The sequence below is a fragment of the Gadus morhua genome, chromosome 10 (assembly GCF_902167405.1).
Source record: "Gadus morhua chromosome 10, gadMor3.0, whole genome shotgun sequence".
Classification (NCBI taxonomy): Eukaryota; Metazoa; Chordata; class Actinopteri; order Gadiformes; family Gadidae; genus Gadus; species Gadus morhua.
The window spans coordinates 20534501-20551420 of NC_044057.1; the positions used below are offsets into that span (position 1 = coordinate 20534501).

General features: G+C 45.5%; 2 protein-coding genes across 3 annotated transcripts; one reads left to right on the forward strand and one right to left on the reverse strand.

Annotated features, from left to right (window-relative positions):
- Nucleotides 1-150: 150 nt before the first annotated feature.
- On the reverse strand, nt 151-4488 carry mospd1 (motile sperm domain containing 1). Its single transcript, XM_030367490.1, has 6 exons — nt 4352-4488; nt 3335-3558; nt 3171-3246; nt 2634-2866; nt 2008-2169; nt 151-788 (listed from the first exon to the last, which is right to left on the reverse strand). The coding sequence occupies exons 1-6, from the start codon at nt 4441-4443 to the stop codon at nt 757-759; spliced, it is 819 nt and encodes a 272-aa protein (XP_030223350.1). The 5' UTR covers nt 4444-4488; the 3' UTR covers nt 151-756.
- A 733-nt stretch (nt 4489-5221) lies between these two features.
- ints6l (integrator complex subunit 6 like) lies at nt 5222-16324 on the forward strand. Of its 2 annotated transcripts, none has more exons than XM_030367484.1 (18): nt 5222-5639; nt 5765-5842; nt 7802-7951; nt 8416-8505; nt 8940-9123; nt 9823-9951; nt 10306-10469; nt 10783-10935; nt 11422-11554; nt 12032-12126; nt 12265-12375; nt 12823-13041; nt 13141-13267; nt 13587-13729; nt 14610-14838; nt 15301-15735; nt 15882-15975; nt 16129-16324. In XM_030367484.1, exons 1-18 carry the CDS (start codon nt 5439-5441, stop codon nt 16229-16231), a joined length of 2838 nt encoding a protein of 945 aa, XP_030223344.1. In that variant the 5' UTR covers nt 5222-5438; the 3' UTR covers nt 16232-16324. The 2 variants fall into 2 exon arrangements, with proteins under 2 accessions (XP_030223344.1, XP_030223346.1); XM_030367486.1 differs by having other exon boundaries at nt 5233-5639; nt 7715-7951.
- The last annotated feature ends 596 nt before the right edge of the window (nt 16325-16920 follow it).

Below are 16920 nucleotides of genomic sequence, written 5' to 3' on the forward strand. Positions count from 1 at the left end.
TATTATAAAGGCAGACACCCTACTACGGTAGTGTGCGGTAACCATAAATTATTCAGTTTCTTGAATATCCAGCATTAACACAATTATAAGTTGTTTTGTTCCCACAAGTATAAGTACATCTGTGCCACTACATCACAGAAAGTCAAAGTATTTACTGATCTGAAGACGTTCAGACTTTATTCAACATTTAATGAAGAAGCCAGAATAACATTTGAACTGTCATTAAAAAAAAAGAATACTGAACCTACTCTAGTCTAAAATTCAATAATATGACAGATGAACGTGTTAACCTATAACAAAACTGAAATGGCTTTATGTACATGTAGCGTAAGAAAACAAATGGTTTTATATACATGTAGCGAATTGCATGAAAACTTAACCAAGTTTATCATTCTGTCAAATGGTGGCAAAGGAAGTACAGACGGGGCATATATAACATTAGTATAGCGCTGTAATTCAATGTCTCTTGTCATACTTCACCAGCCCTTTCTAGGACCCAAAGAGCCAGTTCCTCGACCGGAGAGATCCTTGACCCAAGATCTAGAGGTCTTCATTGTCTGTGTTTGTTCAATGATAAATGTTAATTCATATAAATACATTTCAACAAGTAGGCAAAATGAATATGCTTCAAGGAAGGGGTCAGAGATGAACAGACATCCCAGGGCCCTGTTCCCTTACTGCCAGCTGCAGAGTGGTACACATCCCTGGGTATTGCAGGGCTCTTTCCTCCCTCGTATCTCTCCGAGCTCACTGGCTTCATGTACGCAGGATGACCATTGTAAGAAGACCTGTGAAATAAAGTGGATTTTAGCAGATGCTTAGAGCAGCCCAGGTGACTTGCCGTTGACTGAGGGGGCCACTCACACTAGGGCCGCGGCCCCGCGCCCGAGCTCATTTGCATACTTAAGTCTAGAACGTTTGGCTAGTGTGACCACCGTGGTCACACTAGCCAAACGTTCTAGACTTAACTAGTGTGACCACGCCATCCGTATTCCAGCACAGAACAGCCCCTTGGCCACGGCACACTTGGGAGAGGTATGCCGTGGCCAAAGTACAGATGCTAATGAGATGATACGCAACGTGAGCTGGATGACGTAGTCCTGGCGCGACCCTTCTTTCTTTATAGGTCCATGCCCTTCTTCCCCACAACAATCATTTTAAACAATGGCGGCAAGCGGTTCACGAGTGGGTTTACGTTGGTGCGATATTGAAGTCGAGTGTTTACTTGAAATTTGGGTCGACGACAGCATTCACGTTGTTGTTCTCCATTGTCGTTATGGCGGCGAGGACGCTTGGCGATGACGTATTTATCGTGTTACGACGTGATGACGTATGTATGAAGGAGCAATCGTGCCCAGGCCACGGCCTTTGGGAGCAGTGTGACCACGGGCCAGCGGGGGGAGTGGGGAGGGGGGGAATCTTGCTGAATCTTCCTGCAGCACGGAACAGGCAAACTTGCCTAGTGTGAGTGTGCCCTGAGTTAGATGTCATAATGAAGGGAGGGGTTCAGCGGTTTGCAACAAGGATGCCTAAAAAAACGTTTTCCCATTAGAAAGCTTTAGCGGCATGGTTATTAGCAATAACTGTCTTCTGAAAATGTCAATGTATCTGAATGACATCTAGACTCACTTTATTTACTACAGAACTACCATCGTCCGAACAGGTATTCCTGGAACGATGCCCTCATTAAAACCAATATATCCTGTTCTTTTTACAGAGTTTTGCTATGAAACCGGAAATGTCCATCTTACGCAATATAAACTAGCATTGACATTTATACACATATGATAAAATAGTATTCTATCAATGAATTTTATAAAATGATCAATTAACCAGACTTCCGTCGATGGATGAACTCAAATATGGTTGTGGTTTATTCGTGATCAACTTTCTATTTCAGCCTTCTTTAAAAAAAGTAAATGGCTGTAGTAGAAAAGTCCCATAGTGTACGTTTAATACTTGTGGTGTTTTTGCGTGCATCTATCACTGCGCTTGCATATTACTCACCTAAAACATAAGCAGCGACTAGTTTCTTGTTAACACTTAAGTGGAGGTAGACAGGCACAGTGGATTCTTCGTCCCCCAAGGTGGGAAGCATCAGGGCAGCCACGCAAACCAGCCCCAGCAGTACAGTCAACAGACTGGGTCCTCCGGCAACAGCCCGGCTTTCTGGAAGACACACGCACACACATGCACAGACACGTATAAACACACAATGTGCAAAGAATCCAAATTGGGCCAGCAAAGATGTACTGTGGATATTGTGGTTTAGCGCATTTGACCATGTGATGTTGAATTCTGTTTTCTGTTTTCTTTGCATAAGAACAGCAGAAATAATAACTAATTATGGTGCTGATAATGAAACACCAATAGTTACCAAAGTAAGAATAACTACAAAGTATTTGCAATTGTAATTTATTGCTTACAAACATTAATTATATTATATATTATCGAGTTCAATTCACATGACATTTACACTTGAGACCAGATGCAAGAACCAAACCTTGTCAACAGTACATCTTCCTGAATAAATGACAGGACACAAGAGGAGACTAACAGATTCTTTGGCGCGACCCAGTGGCCATTTAAGAACATTGCACCAAAACCTCAAAAATATTACAATCTCTACTAACCTGTCTGAAATGCGGTCTGCTCAAAGAACACACTGTCTGCCAGCTGTTCCTTCAGCCTGCGCTCTTCTTCCTGAGGCCGGGGATGCGGCGGGTCCTGTTTGGCCGACGGCTGCAGCGTTGCGGAGACCTCCTTGCGACCCAGGGCCTTCCGCTGGCTCTGCTCCGACACCTGGAGTCTGAACTTGTCGTAAACCCCATAATGGCAGGGACGTACGTCCCTGTGTCGGATCACTCTGAGCCCATAAAAAGGAAGAGAGACCCGTTAATTAGCAGCGGTAGTATGTATATCATATCAGCTTAAGAACAGATACAAAATAAAACACAGAAAAACCAAGTAACCAAATAACTTTCTGATTCCTTTTGCTACTCTGCACTCACTTTAATGTTACTCCAGTTTCAATCGTAGGCTTTGAATGTCATCATCCTCACCTGTAAGTCACTTTGGATAAAGAGGTCTGCTAAATGACTAAGAGTGAATATTGTAATCGATAATGTACACTGCAATACATTGTAATAGACTTGTAATCAATTACTCACATGTCAACGCGGCACTGTGGCTTAACCGCTCCAGTTGCATCCACCACGGTGTACTTGTTTGGCGCTGTGCATAGCACTGAGAAAAAAAAAATCACACAATATTCACACCAACCTTTACAAAAAACAATTCAACTGGTTAGATTGGATGTAATCTTCCCACTGACCTTTAAATTTAAGTGCAAACTCATAAGGGTTATAGAGTGTGAGCACTTGTTTGTGAGAGTTCTGCTCATCTGCATAGAAGACCAGCTCTGTGGGGAACACAAACACAGGAAGGCTTCCCTCCACGAGCTCAGGCTGTCGATTCTGCTGCTGGGGCTGCATTGGCTCCAGCTGAGCACCCTCTCTCCTTCCCGTCCGAGGTCTTACTGGGCCCCTCTTCCCTCCACTGAACGACACAGATATGTGATATGATATCCCTCAGTCAGAAATGGCACTCTTTGCCCTCAACTTATGGCCATAACATCCAAGCTTTGCTTAGATGTGCACAAAAGGGAATTGATGAACCGACATTTATTCTACCTAGGTTATATCCATATCTAACTCCTGAATCTTTACAATGTCAAAATGAAAGGAGGTAAAAAGACAACGAATATAAGGTGACTATAAACAGCAGCGTGTAGACTCCGCGTAGTTACTCGCATGTGTTTTCCTCAACCGCAGAACTGACTCATGTCGCAACCCCTCATAAAATACCCTGTCTTACGTATATGTATTATTCTAAGTATCCGTTGTAACGCTAATGCATTGCAAAGCCTCTCTTCATAATACAAATTAATCGGCGGAGTATTTATCAACGTCCCTCACAGTGTTATAATAAAATAATAATAAAAAATTCATGCATATCTCAAAGACATTGGCAGTATCAATACATGTAATATTATATAATGGTCCACCACGTTACAGGGGTAATATTCATGTGAGTAACGACTGATCACTATGAGCAACGTGTGTTGGGTGATTCCACTTGTTGGTGACCCATACACCGCTGATGCACACCACACAATCAGCAGCCCTCAAGGCAAGGAATGACAATTGCACTGTAATGCTAATATTGTGTTATGATCATGCTAGCAGGGGACGACAACACAGGTAGCCACTTCATAAAGCTAATACTTGTCACTATTACGATCGCGATATACATCACTCAGAGAATACATATACCATCAACGAAGGTTTACCTTGTTACTGCTTTTGTTGAACTCGGATCCCACCCTGTTATGTTTCTCTTGCTGTTTCTTTTGTCAACATATGCTGCATCCGCGCGGTGCATGCTGGGACATCCGAGGGCGAAGACATTCCGCCAGACTGCTCATGACGTCAACAACCACACGCTCGCTTGGATGTGGAGATTGTTTTTGTTTTTCTCCGTATTTCTATCGACAGTTTTTTAATCACATTGTTTTTTTCAGAAAGATGTTTGCAGTAATACAAGTTATAAAGATCGAGTGCATTTTCCGACTATGATAAATGAGTAATCAATACAACTGTGATGTATTTGATTTTAATATGGAAATCAACAACAAATGTGGGATGTATAAATTTACTCAGGACAGGTCCTCTGGCCTATAACGTGCAACCAAGCACTTGCGAAAATGCCCCTAGAATGTCGCTGAAGACCATTTGTACCTGCAAAGCTTAACAAGGCTCGCTATGTGTTTCAGTTACGATTGGCCATACCGCGATCGTGCATGCTTCCAAAACATATTCGTCATTAACCATCCACATGTTTATGCCCCGATGTTCTTACACATCCCATGATCGCCCACCCCCACCGGTAGCGTAATGCAATGGGGTGGGGGGGGGGTTGAGGAGAAATAAAGAGAAGAAGCTGCGGTTTTTCATGTATGTGTTTTTTTCAGGCATTTATATAATGCGATCATCGTGTAATGTAACTCTAGAATTGACCAATCACGTGCTGGTTATATTATGCGCACGCAAGACGTACAATAGTAGAAGCGAAACAAAGTAGCTCTGGCGACTGCATAAACTCATCGTGTCTATTAAGCGAGGAGTGGGAACTACAACGGAGGAGATAAGCGGTCTAGAGCTCATTACATATTTATACCCAGCAGGGCGTGGCTACGGTGAAGCGGTTCAGCCAATCCAGTTCGGCCGGTGGAATGGGGGCGTTCCGTTCCGCTGCGAGCAGAAGTTCAACAGCGAGCCCAGACAGTGCTGGGGAAAGGCAGATAGAGAGGGCAGCGGCGAGGGCTGGCTGTACGACCCTCTTTTGGGGGGTCCGATTATAACAAAAATATTACACACATGCTTGAACGCCCCAGCCGCATGATAGGCCATATGTGGATAATAATAGGTATTTTTAGAAAGCATATAGCTTCTGACTCTATATTTAAAATGCCTATTTTACTTTTCCTGTTAGACACGTCCGCGTCTATGAATCAGCGCACTTATTTGGGTACGACATATCTGGACATTGCTAAAGGCGCGGTTGAAATCTTTATGAAGGTAAAGGATTGATTTTACCCCCATTTTTTCAGCACGTACATTGCTGTGATGAGCGCGGGTTCCGCTGGGAGCGTTGGGTCAGTTAATATAATAATAATATGTATTATATGGTTTTCTGTTGACAGCTGCGTGCTCGAGACCCGGCTAGTAGGGGCGACAGGTACATGCTAGTTACATTCGATGATCCACCATACGGAGTAAAGGTAATTAGAAAATGGTACAATTTTTTATTTAATCACTCGAAGCTGTTGTCTGCCAATGAGACGTTACTGTCCATCTGAGTAGCGACGAGTGCAGGGTTGCTTCTCGATGGCGAAAACTGCATTTATTACTTTTATAACCGCATACCGGAGCAGCCGTACATCCGAACATCAGCGGACATTTTGCTTTTGTGTGGACTAAAGTCTCGGGCGTCGAGATGGAGGCGGAGAGATTTGTTATCTTTTCTGACGTCTCCCCCTTTTCTACATTAAATGGTCTGGATTGGTCGGGTAGCCCGCACATCATAATATACCCTCCCCTTGCATCCGTTGTACGTCTGACCTCCACGCTTAACCATTGGCCAATCTGATGAGTTGAATCACATGAGATACTTTAACGGATTCAATGGATGCCCCACTAGAATATTATTAATAATCTCATAGTATTCATTTCTAATAGTAATTGTTGTCATGTAACACCCATCACTAACATATCTCTCTCTCTCTCTCTCTCTCTCTCTCTCTCTCTCTCTCTCTCTCTCTCTCTCTCTCTCTCTCTCTCTCTCTCTCTCTCTCTCTCTCTCTCTCTCTCTCTCTCTCTCTCTCTCTCTCTCTCTCTCTCTCTCTCTCTCTCTCTCTCTCTCTCTCTCTCTCCTCCCCCCACAAGCATACACACGGCATTGCAAGGATTTCAATGAAATTATGTCATCACATAATAACAATTCATTGAATATTTTGGAACATGCCATGCTTCAAGCTGCAATTTCTAAGCCCAAATAAACCTAATCTATAAAGAGCATATAAATGGCTGAAATTCATACTCTTTACTCACTTAACTCTTGGTCGATTTTGGCAGAACGTCACAGAGTCCTTCGAGGTTAGATCCTGTGAAATATATAAAGTGTAATGTGCATTACTCTTCCATTGTCACAGAGGAGTCGTTTATTTTGAAGGCAGCTTGATGTTCATTCTTCTTCAAAGCATTTCTTCCATTTCACTCTCCAACACAGTTAACCATCCTCAAGTCATGTCTTACACATTATTAGTGAGGAGCCTTGATAGACATTTAACTTTAATCCGAAGCAACATTAACCATCAATAAGACATTTAGCATGCTTCTCAAATCAAATCAATTGTTTATATATATTTTTGTAAATTCAATTTACTTTCTTTCTATCAAATTAAATGTAAAATATAACTTGCATATAATCTGTCATATTTTTTAAGACAGCACCTTAACTACATTGTTTATTTTATTTTTTTACCCAGTGCTCTCACATTTCTCAACGTTCAACTAGTCAGCCTTGAGGTTTTTCTTGGATGACCCATTTTACTTAGGTTCTTAATCATTGACAAAAGGATTGTCTCAGGTAGTGATGGTCCTCACTTATTAACTTATCTAACCTAGCGTTGTAGCCATTTACTCCTATGTGTAATCTTTATACTGAGCTCCCTTTTATATTTTTGTTTGTAAATTAGCAATGTTTTATTGGGGGGCAGTGTCATTACACACCACCTAACCTGCGGTAGACTCTCCTTCTTTCATTAGTATTCTCTCTTCGCAGGATGTCTGTCAATGCTTACAGGTCACTTTCAGGTCACGTAAGGTTAAGTATGGAGCTGCATTGGCAACTGGCCTGAGTAGGAAAAAGAGCCAATAGTCCTTCGGCTTTACCTATGCCTGTGTTGTGGTTTCTCACTTCTCCCTCCCTCTCATTTTTCAATTCCTATCATGTGTGTAATTAGATACTCTCCCCTGAAAAAAGCTCTGTAGTCTAGGCCATGGACATAGTAAGATGTTGGATAAGCTATTGGTGATATTGAAACCAAATGATTTATTAATCTATTCATCCCCCTCTGTGGTTTATTCCAAAGTGTTTGTGTCTTGTGTGGAGACATGGACGTTCCCCCATGCGGTCACACCGTTAGACGACCCCCCCCTGTGCCTCCGTGTGTCTCCAGGCCGGCTGGAAGGAGAACCACGCCACCTTCATGAGCGAGCTGAAGAACCTGCAGGCGTCTGGCCTGACCACCCTGGGCCACGCTCTGCGCACCGCCTTCGACCTCCTCAACCTCAACCGCCTCGTCTCGGGCATCGACAACTACGGGCAGGTGTGAGACGCATTCAACGCCGCCGCACAGCGTATGGCGTCGACCGTTTTCAAGTTTTGTCCTCCTGAAACTATTGGCAAATATCAAGGGGATGAACTTACCAAAGAGTAGCTAGATAGTGAGTCAATAATTAGCGAAATGTAATGTGGTTGTTGTTTTTTCCGATAGCTAATGCTGCAAAACAAGCTTAACCAATCTCTCAGTGATTTCATTTGGACATAAACTCCTATCTCCTCCTATCTAGCATAGGCGTAAGCAACAATAATATAGACTGTCAAAAGATTTAGGCTATTTTATCAGGGTCGCTCAGATGTATGTGTGTATATGTATATAATTACATGTAATCACGTGTCTAATGTTTATTTTTTTTGTATGGGTCTGGATGGAATATAAAGTGGTTGAGCGGTACCCAGATATGTGACACGTTTTATCACGGCTCTAACCCAACTGTCTCGTCCTCACAGGGTCGTAACCCGTTCTTTTTGGAGCCCTCTGTGATCATCACTATCACCGACGGCAACAAGCTGACTCACAGCTCTGGGGTTCCGGAAGAGGTGAGAACAACAACAGCAGAACGGCTGACACAATCCATTTTCACATTTATTAAACTGGCACAAATAATCCCTAAAAAAATATTAGAAAAATGGAAGGAATACCATTTATGTTTATATATATATGTTTATGTATATGTATATTTATATATTATATACATATGTATTTTTTTGATATAAGGGTCGACAATATGTATGACCACAATAATATTTGTTTTTTTGTGTACTGCCTCACAATAGCAATGTGATCAGTAATACTATTGGATCAAAATGCCTCTTTTGGAATATTGGTAGATAAAGTAACCAAAATTAAATTGTGCCTAAAAAGTATTTCCAAATGTCTTACTCCCCCTCCCATCCCTCTCCCTCGCTCTCTACCTCCCTCCCTCTCTCTACCACTCTACCCTCCCTCTCTTTCTCCCTGGCTCGCGGCCCAGCTGCACCTGCCGCTGAACTCCCCCCTGCCAGGCAGTGAGCTGACGAAGGAGCCCTTCCGGTGGGACCAGCGGCTGTTCGCCCTGGTTCTGAGGCTCCCGGGGGCCGCCACGCCTGACAGCGAGCAGCTGGGCAGCGTCCCCACGGACGAGTCTGCCATCACGCAGATGTGTGAGGTCACCGGAGGTAAGGTTTCCTCTTCCTCTCTCTCTGAAGGTAGCGTCGCCAGTGTAGCAGAAGCACTCATCAGCACCAGTAATGACAGACTATTAGGCATTTCTGGTATGTAATTGTTTCATTTTGTTTTAGCAGAGGCTTCTGTCTGGGAGAGAGGTTGGGAGAGAGGGGTTTGATGGCGGGGTTAGACATCTAGCTCTAGGTTAACTGCAGGTATGCCTCAGCCATTGGGGAATGAATACACTGAACCTATTGGCTGGGTCGGCTTAGCTCAGGAGGTAGAGCAGTTGGAACTTGTAACTGAATGGTAGCTAGTTCGATCCCCGGCTCCTCCTAGCTGAGTGTCGATGTGTCCCTGAGCAAGACACTTAACCCTAACGGCTACCTGACGAGCTGGCTGTCGCCTTGCATGGTTGACTCTGCCGTCGGTGTGTCAATGTGTGTATTAACCGATGTAAAGTCGCTTTGGATAAAAGCGTCTGCCAAATGCCCTAATTGTAATTGAGTCAAACACCCTAGCCTCTAGACTACCCCAACATTTATAAGTCACATTATGAAGAATTAAAAAAAACTCCAACGACTCAGAGTGACTGAGAAAATAGCGATTAAAAAAATGATGGCCTTGATCCCAGAACAACCCAGACGTTAGGTTGACGCTAGGCCTTTTGGGTCTGAGCCTGTTGAGTCTGAGCCTGTGGCCTCTCGCAGGACGCTCCTACTGCGTGCGGACCCAGAGGATGTTGAACCAGTGTCTGGAGTCTCTAGTGCAGAAGGTCCAGAGCGGGGTGGTCATCAACTTTGAGAGGAGCGCCTCCGATCCGCCCGTAGCGGGGGAAGGTAGGTTCCACCAACCGGCCTTCAGCCCAGAATCCTTTCATTTAGAACCCTTCAGAATAAATTCAGAATACTGGACGTGTCTGAACCTGAATAAGGCGTTTATAAAGTTGGAAACCCGTCGAACACCTCATTCTATGGGTTTTAAAATATTATGACATTAGGTTGTATTGCCAAGAAGCTTGCCTAAGCAAACTGTTATTTCATTGGTGGCATGATAGTACTTGTTCTAAGAGTTGTAAAAACGTTTTTTATCAAGGTATTGCTATACTTGTGAGGCTGTGTATGTCTGTGGACTTGTCAAACAATTTAGGGAATGTGAAAGTCTTGTCTTATTTCGAACTGTTTGCGTTACAGATGGCTCCATAGAGTCAAGCCGATCTGTATCGTTATTCAACTCACAACCTTGGCACAGCTGCCACAAGCTCATCTACGTGCGCCCGAACCCGAAGACCGGACTGCCCGTGGGCCACTGGCCCATCCCAGAGTCCTTCTGGCCAGAACCCAACTCTCCAGCTCTGGTGAGAGATCGGGACATAGAGTTTGTCCATGCTCATTTAAACGATTAATCAATTAATCATTCATCATCATCATCATCATCACAAATACTAAACAATCACTACGATAATCTAATATTTTGGTTATTTTATTGACTTTGTATATTTATATACAAAGTCAAAGCAAGACGGTGGTCATTTGCCGAATGTTACTATTGATACACTTTTTATAGACTAAAACCATTGGAGTCATCTGAAACAAAGGTTGTTTTTCGTTGCATCCAAAAGCCACACACTCTTAAATATATTGACACTCGTTCACCTGTGTGGGCCCCAGCCGCCCCGCTCTGCCCACCCCGTGGTGCGCTTCTCCTGTGCCGACTGTGAGCCCATGGTGATCGACAAGCTGCCCTTCGACAAGTACGAGCTGGAGCCCTCGCCCCTCACGCAGTACGTGCTGGAGAGGAAGGCCCCGCACATGTGCTGGCAGGTAGGACCAGTGCTCGCCAACGGCCCCACATGTTGGTCTGTCTCGCCGTACTGTTGTACAGCCATGTGTGTGATTTGACCTGGAGGTAGACGCCGAGTTGAAGCGGTCGGAACAGTTCCAGTGTCCTAAGCGACTTAGAGTACCATATTAAGCGCTATATACATTTCATTTATTATTATTAATATGCTCGCCTTCAGTCACTGTTTTTATGTAAATACTGCGTGCTCTTGCAGCGAAAAAGAATAAATCAATGATATGTCTTACTATGCATTGTTTTAAAATGAAATCCAGAATGAGGAATACAAATGTAATCAGAATTAAATCAGAATTAAATCCAGTTATATCTCTAGCTTGTATTTGTAAGGGTCCACCCAGAGTTGGACTAGGGAACTCTTCATCCGCAGTCAGATACCCCATAGTATTCCCCTTTGGTGTTTGTGAGGTTACCTAAAAGCTAGACCCTGAGCTCCCCCCTTATGTCGCCAGGTGTTTGTCAGCAGCAGTGGGAAGCCCAGCGACCTGGGCCAACCCTTCGGCTACCTTAAGGCCAGCACCACGCTGACCTGCGTCAACCTCTTCGTCATGCCTTACAACTACCCAGTGCTTCTGCCCTTACTCGGTGAGCCTTCACACACACTTGTTGTTAGTGTCTTGTGTTAAAGTGGCTAAATCTAAAAGATTTCATCTTTTGTTGTCTTTGGCGACATCTTTGGCTGCAAGTGGTAATCTTTCCCAGAGATTACGTGTCGCCACCAACACCCAAGTTTGTAACATTCATAATTATGCAAATGCAAGGGCTTTCATTAGCCGGCCATGGGCTTGATCACCATTCTGTTACATGGCGCCACAAGCCAATCGTTCGGACACCAGTTTATATAGCAGGTGCCAAAAAACACATGACACTTAACATGGTAGATGACATTTCACCAATCGAACATTTCATCAGCATGAACCATGGTAAGCAGCATCCCCACGTGGGGCTTTTCAAAACCTATTTTGTAAGGGTTAACCTCCCCTTTATTATGCCATTGATACATCGGAAGGGATATCAACCTTGATGTCCTTCTCTCGTCCCCATGGCCTCTCTTCCTTGCAGATGACTTGTTCAAGGTACACAAGCTGAAACCCAATCTGAAGTGGCGCCAGGCGTTGGAGAGCTACCTGAAGACGATGCCTCCTTACTACCTCATGGTGGGTAACCCGACACGCCTTCTCACGTTGCTTTCACTTAGCACCTCGTGAACATGGATCATTATTAGCCCTGGGTTGGTCCCATTCTCACCGTCCCCTCCTCTGCCTTGTGCTGGGTGTGTGTTTTGGGACTCACAGCCGCTGAAGAAGGCATTAAGGATGATGGGGGTGCCCAACCTCATCGCCGACAACATGGACTGTGGCCTCAGCTACAGCGTTATCGCCTACCTGAAGAAACTCAGCCAACAGGTGATTCAGGGTAGCTCACTGGGGATCTTAGTACAACCAATAATGGGTCTGCAAAAATGTGTTATCATTATGAAGAATCGAGGTCTAAACATTGAACGATCTACTTGGGTGTAATATGAGCTTAATACGTTGAAGATTAGGTGATGATAGGGTTCTTCTCATGTATACAGTACTCATCGTTGTGTTTTTGTGCTGCTGCTAATGTTTTTTTACTGTTATTTTCAAATTCTTTGCTATTTCTGCCCTAATTTATGACTCTTTTTAATGCATTTAATATTTCTCTATGACTACTATGTAGTTGTTGCTGCCCACTGATCCACTGTATAGAATGGCCCTTTGTTGTATTGCGCATATGATAAACACAACAACAGAACCCTTTAAAAGGAATTGAGGACGCCCTTTGAAAAAACAGAAACCATTCATTCAACACTCTTGTCGACATCCCAGGCCAAGACGGAGTCGGAGCGCCTCATCGTGTCGGTGGGCAAGAAGGCCCCCCAGGAGACCGGGATGAAGGTCCGGAGCCTCTCCAGCTCGCTGTCCCTGGCCCACCACCGACGGGACTTCAAGCAGCTCCTCCAGGGCCTAGCTGGGGAGTCCCCCCTGCACCTGGCCGACGTCAACCTCAAAGAGTTTGCCGGCTTCCACATCGCGCTGCTTAACAAGGTAGCCCCCACAGCTCCACTCGCATAATACCTGTGACGTGTGATTGGTTGAGCCTGTGAGGAGGAGTGTTTGATTGGCTTGTTTGGCGCCCGTCCATAGAGTATGAAGCCTCAGTCGTACAGGAACGCATACGACATCCCGAGGAGGAATCTGTTGGATCAGCTGAGCAGAATGCGCTCCAATTTGCTCCGGAGTACGCAGAAGCTGATCAGAGGTCAAGACGAAGGTAGATCTTTTAATCATTATGGGAAAGGGGAATTGAGGATTTGATTCTCAATAGGAGTTTAATGGCACAGGTGCAGTGTCGATATCGATAGCAAGAATTCCAACCTTGGATACCATTCAAAACCTTTCATAGCTTCCACCTGCAGCTAAAATGTTGCTTTTGAATGTGTTGACTGTGACTGGGTTAAGATAAAAAATAAAAATTTCCAAGTACAGACCTTTGATCCCCGATGACATTTATTTCGAATGATGTTGATGTGACGGCAAATGCACGTTCAAATCCTCATTCTCTCCTCCCGTTCGCTTCTGGCCCTCTTAAGATTATCTGCACAGTATCCCCGTGGCTCAGATGGGGAACTACCAGGAATACCTGAAGATGATGCCGTCGCCGCTGAGAGAGATGGACCCCGACCAGCCCAAGCGCCTGCACACATTCGGCAATCCCTTCAAACAGGACAAGAAGGTACATGATGGAGGGGACAGGATACTATGATGGTGGGACGGGGACCTTTTTGCTCCCAGTCTACCCGTACCCGCGTCGTAGAGAAAGACGCCCAACAATAGCCTGCTCATAGATGACAAGCTCCCGTCAAATAAAGGATCGAAATAATGTCCCTTTGGCAAGAAAGAAATAGAGTTTACCATGGTGATGCCCGGTCCTCTTACCAGAAGTTGAAGGCCCACTAACTTAAAATGGAAGAGCATGGTTATTTGAAATGTCAAACACATTATTACAAGGATATCATATATAGGGTGAGAGGGTGTTAGCAATTGGTAAATGAAGTATCACATTGATACAGGCCCACATTTGATGGGTTGCAGTATTTGTCACTTATGTATGAAATTGTTTCAAGAAATCAATATTACGTTGAATGAATCAGTTATAAAGGAGAGCATCAATTGAACCAATTATAGGGGACACATTCTACACTCACTAGACACTACTGTGGCCCGGTCCACTGTCGGGGAGCCAGTCCTCCACAGTGGTTCTCAAACCATTTACACCGCGTACTACCTCAGAAAATATTTGTCTCCCCCAATACCACCATTGTGACCGATGTTACATAACACAATATACATTATAACAAATTACAGTAGCATAGGCCTGCCCTATTCAGCTACACACAATTCACGCTGGAGGCATATTTATTCCTTTAGCTTATTTCAAACCCCATTTTAATGATCTCATGGTCTAAAGTTTTTCCATTTGTACAAGTATTTTGTGATTATGTTTTTAAGTAAATTACATAACTTACTTTTTTTTTGGAGATACCTCTGTCTCTCAATTGCGCGGGCCTCCCCCGTTGGAGACCCAGTCCTCTAACAGGTCCTCTCTCCCCCAGGGCATGATGATCGATGAGGCGGATGAGTTCGTGGTCGGCCCGCAGAGCAAGAAGAGGGCGGGCTCAGGAGACCTCAGCTCCGGCGTGGCGCTCAAGAAGAGGCGGAGCGTGTCCCCGTTGCTGCGGCGACCGCAGACTCCGCCCCCCGTTGCCAACCACGTGGCGGCAAAGCCCTTGCCGGGGGTTCTGTCACCGCAGAGCCCAGCCAAGCTCCTCCCCCAACACAAGGGTAGGCGGAGCCAGGGAGCAGGGTTTGTTTTGGGACAAGCAGAAGCCATTCCCTCGTTTTGTATGATATAATAATAACCAAATATATTGAACAAAAAAAAAAAATCTTATTTCATGTCCGGCTAAACAATACAATGAATGTAACATGAATTAAACCCCTCAGTGATTAATGTTGCATTTGTTAGGTCATGGATATAAGAATGGGAATATTAATTCATATAATTATACATTTTTCAATTGATATTTGTTGGTACAGTATCCCACTAGAGTTAACATAACACTAGCATCAATGTCTCACTAGGAGCTTCAACACACGGTATCAGTTGGATCCACACAAACCCTTTAATGACCATGCCTCCTCTTCCTCCTCCTCCTCCACCTCCTCCTCCACCTCCTCCTCCTCCCCCTCCTCCTCCTCTTCCTCCTCCTCCTCCTCCTCCTCCTCCTCCTCCTCTCGGAGCAGATGGCTCCGGCGTGGGGCTCCCTGAGAGCAACGGGGAGGGGGCCGCCCTGCTGCCCGAGCTGGCGCTCTCCTGGCCCAGCGAGGTGGACGGACTGTCAGGGAGCCCCGCCGTCCTGCCCCAGGAGGGGGGGGGCGGGCCTGGGGCCAGGCCCAGACCGGCACACCCTCCAGGGGGGACGGACGAGGCCGTGCAGGAGGACAAGGACCCTGCGGAGGAGGAGGAGGAGGAGGTGCAGGAGGAGGAGGAGAGTAATGGCGGTTTGGTGGAGGAGAAGCAGAGCTGCGACGCGCTGAGTCCGCCGGGTCACGACGGACAGTCGGAGGGCCCCGGAGGGGACGCTGCGGTTCTGGAGACGATAATCATCCCCCCGCTGGACTGCAGCCAGGCCGAGCTACGGACACGGGTCGTCAAGGAGGTCCGGAAACCTGGGCGCAGTGAGTGAAGTATACACACGGGCCCTGGGTTGAGGATTCAATTTCCATAGTAACTGGGGGATGTTTTTATTGATTTTTTTTTCCATCTCTTTCGGTCCTGCCCTTACATCGCCCTCCGCCGTCTGTCTCTGTGCTTTCTCCTCAAGACTTTGAAGCAATACTCAGACTCCTGGAGGAAGTGAGGGGGCCGGTGCATGTCCAGAAGTACCTGATCCACCATGCCATCAAAGAGGCTGCAAGGTGAGAGAACCACACCCCCGACTACCTTAAACCGAGTTAGAGAGAGAGAGAGAGAGAGAGAGAGAGAGAGAGAGAGAGAGAGAGAGAGAGAGAGACAGAGACAGAGATGGTCTTCTAGGTTAAACCCTAAAGCATTTGTTCTTCTCCCTCTAGGTTCAAGAAGCGTGTCTTGATCCAGCAGCTGGAAGACACCCTGGTGGAGATGGACGAGAAGCAGGCGTCAGGCCAACAGCTCCACAACGACCACGGCAGATAGTGAAGAGACCGTGGAAATAACTGGCATCTGCCAACAACAACACATGGGAGGCTCAAGTTGGGCAGGTGGTGGCGGTGGGGCGGGGGGGGGGGGGGGGGGGGGGGGGTATATGAAGGGGACGATGATTAGCTAGGCTAGTGGTTCCCTTCTGTACACCAACCCCCTCCACCGGCCATTACATCACTTCCTGTCCGAGTTGGAGGTTAAGGGGTTTAAGCCTGGAGGCTGGGACTGGATCCTCTGAGGATAAGTCAGAGAGATTATAATCCTCTTCAAGCCATAGACTTCCATATGGCTCCCATCCCAGGTCTGCGGAGCACACATTTCTGCCATCACGCACACACACACACACACACACATACCACCACTCCATCCTAAAAGGAAGCAGACCCAGCTGCTGTCAGCTAACAGTGGCTGGGGAGATTGTTTAATGGCTGCTACCTGCACCATCTCCAAACACTCCTCTGGGTCTAGGGGTTCAAGGCAGCTCCTTAGTATTACTATACTTATAATTATTAGAAGCTAATAATAGGGTATCTGTTCAGCTGGTCTGATGTTTTAGCACTGTATTTACAGCCATATAGACTGTAATTATACTTCCTACTAAAGGTACAAAAAGAAAAAAACGACAATGCACTAATGAAGAGTTTGGGCTCACATGAGAAATCTGGTCTACCTCAAACTGTTGG